General features: G+C 38.8%; 1 protein-coding gene across 3 annotated transcripts; it reads right to left on the reverse strand.

The window, feature by feature from the left end:
- Positions 1-253: 253 nt before the first annotated feature.
- TMEM33 (transmembrane protein 33) lies at positions 254-12540 on the reverse strand. Of its 3 annotated transcripts, none has more exons than XM_075752239.1 (8): positions 12520-12540; positions 12334-12398; positions 11096-11190; positions 10471-10658; positions 9442-9509; positions 8545-8678; positions 6560-6643; positions 254-5213 (listed from the first exon to the last, which is right to left on the reverse strand). In XM_075752239.1, the coding sequence occupies exons 2-8, from the start codon at positions 12388-12390 to the stop codon at positions 5084-5086; spliced, it is 756 nt and encodes a 251-aa protein (XP_075608354.1). In that variant the 5' UTR covers positions 12391-12398; positions 12520-12540; the 3' UTR covers positions 254-5083. The 3 variants fall into 3 exon arrangements, with proteins under 3 accessions (XP_075608354.1, XP_075608353.1, XP_075608352.1); XM_075752238.1 differs by having other exon boundaries at positions 12487-12526; XM_075752237.1 differs by lacking the exon at positions 12520-12540 and having other exon boundaries at positions 3389-5213; positions 12334-12477.
- Between the last annotated feature and the right edge of the window lie 711 nt (positions 12541-13251).

Below are 13251 nucleotides of genomic sequence, written 5' to 3' on the forward strand. Positions count from 1 at the left end.
TTTTTCCTCTAGAAAAAACAAATGGGAAACTGCAGTAGCTCACCACATCATGCACTATTCTAAACACACACAAAAAAACACAACACCCAACACACAGCTAGAACATTTAACATAGAAAGCTGTTGGTCAGTAACTCAAACTCAGAGATTTGAACTTCAACAAGTGCTGTTTTGCAACACAACATTGGTAATATTTTAAATGCAGAAAAAACCTATACAATTTTATTTCAAGAACATCAACAAAACCATAGCTGTATCAATACAGAAAACAATTTAATTTGTTTCAAAATACATATTTGACATACAAAGCACATACAGTGAAAAAGGGTCGCAATAAATTACAAATGGAGATACTTGCTCACTCACTGAGAAAAGCCCTCGATACTTCCAATTTCATACCATCAAATTTATCATTCTTGCTGATTTAAGCACAGCACTAAACAAATATGGATCCCAGTGCTTTCTTTCACAGGTACTGGCATGGATAATTTACTGCAGTGATCCAATTTGAAAATCAGTAGGGACCAGTAAATCGCTGCATAAAAGAGCGAGCGAATGAGGTGCTTTTTCCTTAGTGTCAGCAGCCTGTGATTATTATGTTTATTAGATTTTCTTGAAAGGGCTTCACATTTTCTCAAATATGCAGGAGAACTATATTTCCCCTCTGAGCCCTTACATTAGCATTTTGTGCCTCAGTCCCTGAATACAAGTAAAAGATGAATTTTTCAATTCATTTTAGAAGTTTGTACCATCTGGATGGCACAGAACTAAGCAATGAAACTCCCTTACCTGCACACTATCTGTTATTATCACAGACCTAGCTTCTGCAGAAAAGTTAATAAGTAATGCTGACATTTTATGAAAAAGATATTCTTGAATCCACATTTAAGATTAAATTCAATTACATTATCCATACTGATAATGCATCTTTGCAATAAAGGATTGCTTAAGGTTCTAGCCTTAAAAAGCGATTTAGAACAGCAAGGCCCAACTCTTCCTGTGATTTTAAGAAAGTTATAGCACAATAAAAGTTACAGTACAAAGATACACTAACCAATTTCAGTATATATAGTTTAACCATAAATACTTGCACTGTAGCAATTATAGACAATTACAACAGACCAGCATACCCTACTAACATCTGGCATGTAAGTGCTTGCAACCTTGCTCTGTTATTTTTCCTCACCAGAAAGATAAGGATACCAGGGGCCGTACCTAGCTCTTGCACGTGGGAATCAATTTTTGACACCACTTTAAAAGAACATGCTGTTCTAGCTCAATGGTCTTTGCTACCCTTAATCTGAGCACCATAAGGTACAGTACATTTTGAAACCATTTAAGCAGCAATCATTTTGAAAACAGGACGAAGAGGTCGATGTGGTATAGAAACAAATCACAGTTCCCCATGTATACTTGTGTACGTCTTTTTCCTATTTCCTGCTCTGCCAGAGCTCTTATATCACCTTAGACAAATGCTCTTTCCTTCCATGCCTCAGAGTTCCTGTCTGTAAAATGGGCAAGAACTGTACTTCCTTAATAAGGGATCTGTACAGCAAATGTTGCAATACAGGTGCCTAACAATAAGAAGGTCCAACAGACTGTACAAAATAACCTGCTACTTTGTTTGGACAGTACTATCACATATATAGTTAGCAGCTCAAAGACTGTTGGAACAAACAGTGGCTCATGAGCATATTAAAAAAAATCCTTAAAACGTGTAACTTAAAACACTAAGATATTGCTCCCCTTGAACATTCACCAAAAAAAGGGAGCAAAACATAAAACTGACAGCACAAAAATGACAACAGAAGTATAAAATTAAATAAAAGACAATAAAGGAAAGGATGGATGCATTAGTGAATTGCTTTGTGTGTAAGAAATCCCAACTGGCATTAGCTACTCCAACAGACCAACTGGGTCTTGATGCTTTATTTATCTACAAGTGAGATCAGACAAGTCTTACACTGGAGCATCACTTCTACAGCAAGCTTGCGCACAGCAAGGGGCGGGTCCAGCACGAATTTACAAAAGACAATAAAAACAACCAGTGTGATTCATACCAGCAGAAACAGCTACCACATTAGGTAGGTAGGTCCCTTCAGTAGGACAAAAACTCTTCTGCTTCATATTTGGGTATTTTTATGGTCAGTTGCAAAACTTCTCTACCATCACAGATTCTGTTACAGCCTCTGCATCACAGCTAGCTGTTGACAGCAGCACAAACACACAGTTCTCTTCACCAGAAGAGTCTTAAGCTACGAGGAAACAACCAGCATTTCATATGTGATTTAATTGTTAGTATAAAAACAGTCACAAACTGCAGTAAGGAAGCAGGCACAAGGACAGAATGTTTTTGCCAGCATTGAGGAAACTCAAGTGTTATCACTTTGGCTGCCTAAAGGCTACAGTAAAAATCAAAGTTGATGCAGAGTGCAGGTCAGTTGCTCAATTTATTTTGCCTGGAAGTTATTCTTACCCCATTGTTCCATGTTTTTCTTGGCACATCAGAGGTAAGTTTTACCAGGCCACAAGTAAAATCCAGGCCTCATTTGTCAAACAACTCCTTGCAAAGCCAAGAATATACCACTAGCCAGATTAAACCCCATTTATGAAAGATCTTTTTCCTCTTGATCCATTTTTAAAACTTAATAGAAAGAGTTAACAAGAAATCTAGTATTCACATATAAGCTCTACTTCACAGCACTGTCTCCCAACTCTCTACTTACTGAAATCTCATTCACTTATTCCTTTTAATCTTCCTCATCCGTTCAGAGTTGGATCACAAGATTTAGCATCCTTCAGTTACAGGTGCAATACATCAGATCCAGTTTAGACTCTTCTCTAATAACAGCATACAATTAAAGGAACAGTAGAATGCACCCATAACAGCAGTCTCAGACTACAAAAGTTTGCTCAGAAGTAACATGTTATTTTGTTTACACTAACTACAGAAGTATTTATTTGCCTTCCACTCCCAGTATGGTGGACCAACTCAGATGACCAAATTAATTTTTACATCAGTGGTGCAAAGACCTGAACAGAGTCTGATGTCACCACTCAAAAAATATACCACGCAACATGGAAGAGGGTCTAGAACAGTGCTGAGACTTGAAATGGTGATAAGTAGGTCTAAGATTTCTGCTCTGATTAGGTATCACTGTTGCAGTGCTTATTCTTGGGTTAAATTTTGAAGGGTCATGAATTTTTGCACTTTAGAAGGCAAAAATTCTCTATAATTTAGAAATGCACAAGACATTATGTCCCAATTCAGAAGCAGCAGTGGGAATATAAGAACATGCACACATACAGGACAGCATTCTGCTCAACTTCCAGGTTCAAGCATCAGTATGTTCTGTTAGAAAGAAAATAAGCTTTAAGAGCCTAGCAAGTTACATTTAACACTCCTTTTATTGCAGTAGAAATTTTAGTTTTTATAAAATCCTCAAATTACAGGATATACATATAGAGAATCTCATTGCAAGTCTTTAGCAGCTGTAGACCATTACTGCATGCAGTTGCTTCTGCAGTGCACAAGTGTTCTATAAATAGCTAATCATGTTCAGAGAGCAAGACAAGTAGTCAAAGAGTATCATTAAATTACCCATCGGTTCATCAGTACCAAGAGGTTGAGCAAAAAATGAAATAAGTTTATAAATACATGACTCTGATCTAACAAACTAGTACAACTGGAAAGTCTGAATGACATCTACATCACAAACAAGACAGCTCAATGGTTACAGGAAAATACTTTGCTTCAAGACTGTTTTCGAAAGTGGTTCACAGAAGATTTCTCTGACCAAGGAATAATAGTTTAGTACAGTGCTACAGAAGTTTACAAAAGGCCAATGAAATTCATTTAATTTTATGCAACTAGAATGCTAACATTAACTACAGAAGATTAGGCAAATACTTTGCCCTGAATTTACAGAAAGAAGTTGTGTTCAGACAGATAATATTCTTTTTCCATGACCTACCTTTCAGCTGCTGGGTGAATGCGTAATCAGCACTCAATTTAATATTCACTTCTGTAGTCATGACACCAACTTCAGATCAGTTATCAGATGGATTCATGCCAGAAAAATGCTACAGCCATTTGTTTCAGAAGCTGCCTGAACAGGTGCAATCCTTTATGCAAATTTCCCATCACAATAAGAGTCTCAGAAACTGGAAGAACAATTTATATAGAGCTAGCTACAGATTAATTTTCTAAAGAGCTGACATGCTTGAATTACTGCAGTCTCACATTTGTGTAGACACAAGAACAAATCTGCAATGATTCTGCAAAAGTTACTTCATTTACATTGATTAGTTCACTTAAGAGATGGTTAAAAGTTTAAGCATTGCATCTTTGTCTGAAAAGCCTACAGGTCAGCAATTTGGCTTGGTAAAACATCTTGTTATGACAAGATAACTGCACAGAGTTTTCCCGTGATCAGAGTCTTGAGATTTCTTCCAACAACATAATGTAAGACTACATCACAAGGTAGAAACTTGGAAGAGTTCTTTTTAAGCAATATTAGTAAGAATACCCTCTCCTTCAGAAAAGGCATTAACCATGTCAACTGGATAGATTTTAATCCCTTTTGTTAAATTCAACGTGGGTCATATTTTTTCATTGTGTATAGTAATTTAGACAAAATGGTTCTACAAAAACATTTAGTAAGCAGAAGAATACTGTCCAAAGTGTACTGCATAGGTACGTGTACCAACTGCTATCCACTGGAGCCATCCTACAGTAGCTATAGTTCCAACTAACATAAATCTACTGAGCACAGATTTCTTAAAAGTTTTAATCAACCTCAAACAATCCTTGATTCCTAAAAAAATGATTCTGTATGACTGGGCATGTTTTAGATAGGATGCAGCTACCTTTTTTTTCCCCACTGATTAGCAATATAGCACAGTAATTTTAAGTTTCCATGACTTGCGTTTGATATGCTAAATTTCCTATTATCTCCAAGAAAAGCATATACACGTTTTTATACAGCCTGGAGTGAGATCAGTGTAAAACCAGGAATTTATAATCATCAGCAGAAGTGCCAGCTGCTCATAATGTTCACAAAACACAAGTGCCTGAAATTTGGCTATGCAACAGTTGGTGCCAATCTGCTTATAAAGGAAATGCTGCTGAGGCACAGTCTTCTTACAAAAACAGGGCACGAGGGCTTCATTATTAAGTGTTCAACAACAATCCTCAGCTCAGTGAAGAGAGTCCTGAAAAATCAGATGTAAAAGAGAGTTTTAAAATCCTATAGCATTTATCAGAAACAAGTATCATCTAAGCCTTTTTCATTCGGTTCTCAACATCACACACAGGCTAGTTAGCAAGTTCTTTAGATCAACTCAGTGTTGCAGTATCTTGCAAGAGCTTCAGAATTCTTGTCCTTTCAACATTAACATTGTAATTAACTTTAGTCCAGCAACTTCCAGCTGAGGACAGATATAAAGACAAGAGAAAAATTCCACCTTTAAACAAAACCCCACAGTATTAGAAAAAAAAGTCATCAGAAGTAGCATAAGGAGTTAGAAGGTAATACGGTGTTTGTGCTGCTTCTTGCCAGAATGCAAGAACTCTGCAGTCTAGAAGCAACTATTAGAAGACAGGCATGAGAAATAAAACCCAAACCACCAGTTTCCCTTAAAACTACATGAATGCCAGCAGAACATCTTGAATAAACTAGTTCTACTGAAAGTTAGTTTTAGTATTGCACAATTTACAGGCTTTTTTAGATACAGAAGTAGTAAAGCACCTTCATAGATTTTTTTTTTTGTTAAAAAACCTAATGTACTAAGATGGAACAATTGAATTCTTACAAAATAGTACGGAACAGGAGGTGATTAAGTTTACAATTCTCAGACCTGTCTTTGCATACCATGCCAGCCAAAGCCACTTCCTTGGTACTGTAACAAACCATTTTCTAATCAAGTAGCGATCAGACTGGGAAGTACGTTCACGAAATCTTATGCTATGCAATGCTTGTCATAAGAAAAGTTCTGAGAAAGCACTGACCTGAGCAAATCCTCATAGAAATGTTCATGGTTTCAAAGTTTAAAAGCAATAGTATTGGCTTGACCAACTTTCAAATAAAATCAATAAAGCTCTAATTACAATTATAATTAACCTGACTTATGAATATAACTAAAGGAGGTAATTAAGTTTAAGATCATCTACAGATTTTTTCTGTCAACATTAAACAAGTTCCTAAGTGCCTGTTCATGTACAGGCTTAGCCTCTAATCTAAAAATAAGGATATCTTTCTGGTAAATGGTTGCAGAACAATTAAAATACTTTCTTCTCCCAAAAGTGTAGTTGTAATCATGCAAGCATGTTCTGCAAGCTCCCATTCTAGGACAGTGGTACATTTCAGAAAAGTTCAGTTACATGAAATAAACATAACCTTGAACCAGCTGTTCTTTCTTAGCATCCAGGTGTATTCTACATTCTATAATTACCATTTACAGACTTAGTATTATGAGTTATGCATTCATTTTCAAATGAAAAATTTCTGAATGCCTACATACAGTTAAACATTAACTTCCAAAATCAATTTAGTGCTTACCGACAGTATGGATTTCGCCGAGAGGAGTAGCGTAATGTAAGAAATCTATAGTAAATGAATGGCTGGAGCAGACTCCCTTGCCCACTGAAACAGAATAGAGAAGTAGAGCTTAATACTGACTGAAAAAATAAAATCTGGACTTTTCCTAATAAAAGCAAGCAAACTACTTGGGCTCAAAAGAGCTAGATTGGCGTCACATTGGTTCGGATAATCTACATCTGACAAGAAAGATTACATAACCATATATTTATGAAAGCAGAAACTTACATTATAGATAAAACTGCTTAATGAAGCAATTAAAAAACTTCATTACAAGAACAGCACTTCTTTATATCCTTCATTTCTGGTGGTGGGCAAAGAATCACTGAAGTAGTGGTGGACTCCAGTATTAAGAAAAGGCTTGCTGGTCAAGCACAAAATTTGGCTGACAGATAGTCCAGTAACAGTGAGGTTTTTTTCAGCAGTAATCATAGCACTTTCAGTATCTGGACCATATTTCTAATATCTTTTGCAAAATTCTCAGAACACACTGGCAACTATTATAGATATATCAAGATATGTCAAGCTGATATCCAACTATTTCAGTTCCACTGAAATTAGGTTTTGATACTTTGCAAAGCTGCTGTTTCACATGATGATGCTGTAAAATACTGAAAGGGTAACATACAAACCATACGTAGCAAAGCACAGAAGTACCATGAGTTTAATTTTAATGACTGAAGCTTCTTTATGTAACACAGTATTAAATAGCTCCATCTGGAAGTTGAACATGTACATTCCAGTAACTAGAGCAGCTTCAAGTATGAGCAACACCTTTACCCAGAAGAAAAAACATGAAGTGAAAAGGAAGGTGAGCTACAGGAGGGGGGAAGGAAATCTCACACCTGGACAGTATTTACAAGCAATTTAATATGCTTAAAGAGTTTTAAAGAGCTAATTCTCACAATAGCTGCATTTAACCATTAAACTTTTAAAGTTTGGTATATGATCTTTTACAAGCTTCAGTACCTACTAGATGATTAATCAAGCAGCAACACTTCACATACTAAATTCTCCATAGAGAGAGAGAAAGAAAAAAGTTCCCTTACAGAGAACTTTAAAGCACTTAAATGTTTCAGATACTGGATACAGAGCATATCTGTCAGTTGGTAAGTGGCCTTAACTGAAATGGAATCCTTCAGAGCTGAAGCATTGAAGCGTTCAGCTGACATATCAAAAGATAAAGATAAATTATGCATTCTATCAACTTTCAAGAAGCTAAAAGCCTCCCTTCTGCTGCCTATGAGACCACTCTGGACAAATACTCTTACTGTGCTATGACTTGTATAGAACAAAGGGTGTTATTCCCCCTCCAAATATTAAAAGGCAATGACCCAAACTTCAGTGACTGGCAGGTCGTTATGCCTATATGACTTCAGTAGGATTCCAACAGGCATATGCTCAAGATCCCTAAAATGAATTCAACAGGCTGCACAGCAGGCAAAGCCAAATGGAATCAAAAAAGAGAGACAAGGGTCACTGCTCAGAAGTAACACAGGAGAGGACATAACCTATTCCTGTTTGCACACATTTAGCACAATGAAATTTCATGCCACTTAAATTTCTATAATCCAGTAGTCAAAAATTAGAGTTCACTTTCAGTGAAGCTGAAGATCTTAATATTTATTACACTGACCAAAATTAAACTTACTGAACAATGTAGAAGAATGCAAGTTACAGGCCTAGAAAACTTTGATTTGACCCAACATGTCACCCATGCTATGAAAGGGAAGGGGGTTTTGTGCTCAGGTATAGCAGAGTAGATGCTTTTTGATTTCATGATACACCAACTTGAGAAGTCTAGGAATCAAATTTAACTCTAAGTTCAAGTTCTGGTCAGCCAGAACAATACAGATGGAGATCTGTGGCCCACAGAGAACTCAACTGCAAGAAGTAATCTTGTGCAATAAGTTTCCAACTTTGAAAATATTTACAGTAATTCTTACCTGAAGAGCATGAAAACTGTAGCTGGCATCAGGAAAATTTCATTGCAAGCAATGAATTTTAGAATATTCTGTTGATTAGCACTCAGTTTCTCTAAAAGATTTCTCAGAAGGGGCAGACTATTTGAACTTCGTGCCTTTAAAGAAGAAAGATTGCCAGAAAACAAACAAGTTACACCAATCTTCTCTAGCACAAAAAAAATACTAACAATCATCATTTACAACTCATTTCAGCATTTTAAGACCAGATCCTTTAAAAGGTATTGATATTAGTATCCCAAAGAAAACTACCAGAAGCCTGGAACTCCGTAATTACATAGAGTTCAATTAAAAACGTGAGGCTCCAATTCCCTCACCCACTCGTTTTAGGTTCAACTGCTCAGAGATGGCCACGAGCTTTATTCTGTTCACTAGGAGGAAGTACCTATAGTAGCAAAATAGCCCAGTTAGGAACACCAAAGGCTGGAGTTACACTGAGCTGCACAAGACAGTTCATCAAGCAGCAGGTCCAACTGGCAAGTATTTTGCTTGCTAGCCTCACCCTGTAGTTTGTTATTTTACTACTGAATTAGAACTTGAAATTTCACAGGCTATGGTTTAGCTTGAAAAGATATGTCTTAAGTTTCAACTGAACTGTTACATAGCATTTGCTTCCTTCAAAGAACAGCATTTAAAGAAAAATAATTAGTGTGAACTCCACGGTATCACTGAATCATAACAGAAGTAGAAAAAAAAAAATCAACACCAAAAAAGAAAAGACTTCTCAGATTCTCTGTGCTGAGATTCCATACCAAAATTTCACTCCAACTCCTCTAGCACAGCTGAAGGAAGCCATAGCTGCAACTCAAACTTGTTTATAAAGCCCAGGAATACTAACAGTATTAATCATACCATACTTACATCAAGAACCTTCTTTGTATATGTGGCAGCATGAAGCAAAGAGAACAGCAGAACTGGAAAAATACTCACTGAAGCAAGCAGTAAGGAAAATAAGCTGCAGAAGTGCTTCATTTCTCCATGATGTTACGCTAACATACAAGTCACAGCTTGATGGCTCTTTGCAAGAGGTTGGCATGACCTATACTGGATTAAGACATGTATATGTCTAACAACTATATAGCTCTTCCCTTTGCTTCTTACATCTCTTTGCTATGCATTTTTATTAGCTTCAGAAGGTATGTATATGCAGGTATGCAAAAGCACAACATACACCATTACACACCAGTGCATTTCTACTGAAAGACGTTCTTTCTGCATGAAAGACACACGTGAGATTACTACTTAAAGTTTATCAAATACATGTAGTCATAATATTCTTTTAATAAAAGATGCAACAAAATACATGTCTTTACCAAAGAACATGCAATTGCCAGCCATTCAGATTTTAGAAAGCAAGAACGTAGGCATTCCTCCATCAGAGCTTTTAAGAGTAGGACATTAAGCATACATACAGAGTGGCACAAAAGAGAAGTTAGTTTTTACATGTCACCTTTGACAAGCCACAGGAGTAAGTCTTTTTCACAAACTTTGTTTAATAACTTATCTGAAAAAAATCTACTACTGAATAATTGTCTCTCCACAATATATGTCCTAGTTATAGTGAGGAGTCATATAGAAACCCTGTACTGGTAATAAATCAAAGTTACCAACTTCTCAAAGTATCACTTGAGGCTGGTCATAAAATCCACTGAACTTAAGTCTCAGGAAAAGAAAATCCAAGTAGCCAGAGACTGCAGTGCACTAGTTATAGAGGTGATTCATCTGAATATGGATCAATCAACATAAGCCTCTCCTACTTTACACAGAGTAAGTTCTACAAATAGCAAACATATTCTAGTTTATTTTTTTTAATCATGGCACAGGTGATGAAAAGAATCAAGTTTTTAAGGTATTTAAAAACATTACCAGGATGACACAAGTAAAGGATACTTGTAACAGGGTAGGAATTCACAAAGATAAGAGAGTACAACAGGTAGTGGCAGCTGTCCTCCAACAAAGCCTGGGCCAGAAATGCCCTACTAAGCTGAAAGTGCGGTAGCCTTTGGTGTAGTCGGAGGGCACTAGTAAGAGCATTTGCCAGCAAGGCGCGCTGATAAAAGCTTGCTGCTTCATGCAACCTGCAAATCATCAGAGGAGATGTTACCATATGAACCAAGCCCCTGCTCAGAAGTCTTCCACCCTTGAGAATTGCATCACAATTGCACAACACGTGAAGTATTTCTGTTATCATACATAAGCACTATTACCAAAATACAACTCAAAAGACACTAACACTGACTTACCACAGGTACCAAAGGTAAAACAACTCAATATATTACTCCATAACTATACATAAAAACATGCATTTGCCACTACTTGACAGTTGTTCAACACATTTTGCAAACGCATCTAAGAGTGGTTTAAATCAACCTAAAATCTGCAAATTGTTCTGACAAAAAGCATTCAAGTAAGCTGAGTAATAGAAATTTACCCTTACATGAAAGACAACTCTAAGAAAAGGAGCATAGTTACTTTATAAGTTTTTAACACTATTTTACAATATTACAATACATACCCTAGAAGGGGCAGGACAAATAAAGCTGAGCAGTAAACCGTGAACAAGCGAGAAATCCACATGGCTGTATCCAACTTGTTAGCCATCAGAAATTGCTATATTAGAAGAAAAGAAAAAACCCAACCCCCACAGAAGTTGGTATCTTAATGTTTGCATACAATGAGCATTCTTCCCTTCTATATTAAATTGCAAGTCCTTCTCCAACCTTGGATAGGATCAAATTATAGCTTGAAGCAAAGAGCATCCTTTTATTCTGTGTGATACTTGACTCATATGATGTTACTAACCAGATCAAAAATAGCTAGGCTTCCTCAGAATCAAAAGGCTCCTTTGTACATTACAACCAAATACAGCAGTAAGATCTTCTGCGAAGGTAGTTTTTCTGTACAAACCAACCTCACTAAACAGCAGCTTCAAAAAGGTATCATGCAAGGTCTTTAGACCTGACTGACTTTTGTATCTGTTGTTTCAAGGTTCCTTTTAGAATTCACTGCACACACCTGGGGCTAAATCTCCACAATTCTTACTGAGGAACAAAAAAGAAAGGCTCAGATAAAGTTAGCATAACTACATCATTAGGAAAGCTGCATCATTTGACCTACATATTCTTGGCCTCAAAAAAAAAAACCAGAAAAAAGCCTAAAAGCTTTTAACAGTAATCTAGCACCTCTCCTGTTGTTGAGCTCTCCTTAGCCACAGTCCTCTTCATTCCTGGTACCAGAAAGGCTCTAATGAAACACAGCATGCTTTTGGCTACTAGCTGCTTAAGAGAAGAGGCAAAATACCACCTTCCTTTCATCTGAAAGGGCTGAAATTTTTTTCCAAATTTGAGTCAGCTTTTGAGGACTGCTTTTCCTCTATGCTCCTAATCCCTTTTTATGAGAACGACCAAAAGTTAACCCAAGTAACCCGTAAGTACCTTCGTATCACTACTTACTTGCACAACATAACCACGAACGCACAGTTGCTGCCACACGGAATTAGTTTTGATCGAGACACTTCCAAGAAGGGCGGCGCAACAACAGCACACTTTCAATCGGAAAGTGAAAGAGCCGCTTCCCCCCGCCCGTACCCGAGCGAGCGGCCGGCCATGCTGCCATCCCAGCAGCACAAGGGGCGCCCACGCTGCCGGAGAAGCACCGCAGCCGGCCCAGGACCCTCACATACCCCCGCCCCCACAAGTAGGGCAGGCGCCACGGCCTGCTTCCCCCCTCCCGCCACGGCCGGGGGCTCCTCACCACAGCTCCGCCGCCGGCCCCGCCTTGCATGGGCCCGTTCTGCGTGGAATCCGCCATGGCCGCACCTGCAGGGAGAGAAGCGCCTCAGCTGGGGCAGGGGCGACCGCGACCTCCCGAAATCGAGCTCCGGCCGGCCGGCCGCCCACGACCCACCGCAAGCGCCACAAACGGCAAAGCCCCACGCACAGCTGCCGCACACTCCCCGGATACAGCCAAACGTCACTTCCAGTAGGCCGCGGGGCCTCTCGGGTAATGTAGGCCCGGCGACGTGACGTTTGCGACCACGCCTGGCGACGTCACAAGGCCTTGTTGGGAGGTGGTGTAGGGCGGCTCCTCCTGTGAGCGGCCGCGGCAGCTCTTCGAGTGCGGCCGACGGTGTGAGGCCGTTGTGGAGGAGACTCGTCCCTCGCTGACCGCGGGGCCCTGCTGTCCGCAGCAGGCCCGGCCGCTGCTCCTCAGCTCGCCCTGTAGGGCCTGTGGAGGGGGACTTCGGTCTTGGGGCGGTGACAGCACGATATAACGCTTGCTTCAGCGCTAGTCCGGGGAGGGTTTCCTCACTGAGGGCCAAACAGGCTTTCCAGAGCCGTTTAGCGAGACACATGCGTGTCAGCAATGTAAACATGAATCGTAAGGTCGCAGGTCCCAGACAGGGCGCTTTCCAGTTCCCTGGTACTGTGCTAGCACAGTGATGTCGGACAAAAATGATGCAACGTGCAAATTAAATATCTTGCTGCCTCTGGCTGAGTCCATGTGTTACAGTGTTACTGGATCCCTATAATGTAAAAAAGGCAAAATAAAGCCTTTTCAAAGCTGCATGTGCCCAAACATGAAGCCATTAAGAAGTATTACATTAAAATGCAGCAAAGTTTCTGAAATCGGTGGTCAGTAATCATTAAGCCTTAAAGCTAATGAGCTTTA

This window comes from Balearica regulorum, chromosome 4, assembly GCF_011004875.1.
Source record: "Balearica regulorum gibbericeps isolate bBalReg1 chromosome 4, bBalReg1.pri, whole genome shotgun sequence".
NCBI classification, from domain to species: domain Eukaryota; kingdom Metazoa; phylum Chordata; class Aves; order Gruiformes; family Gruidae; genus Balearica; species Balearica regulorum.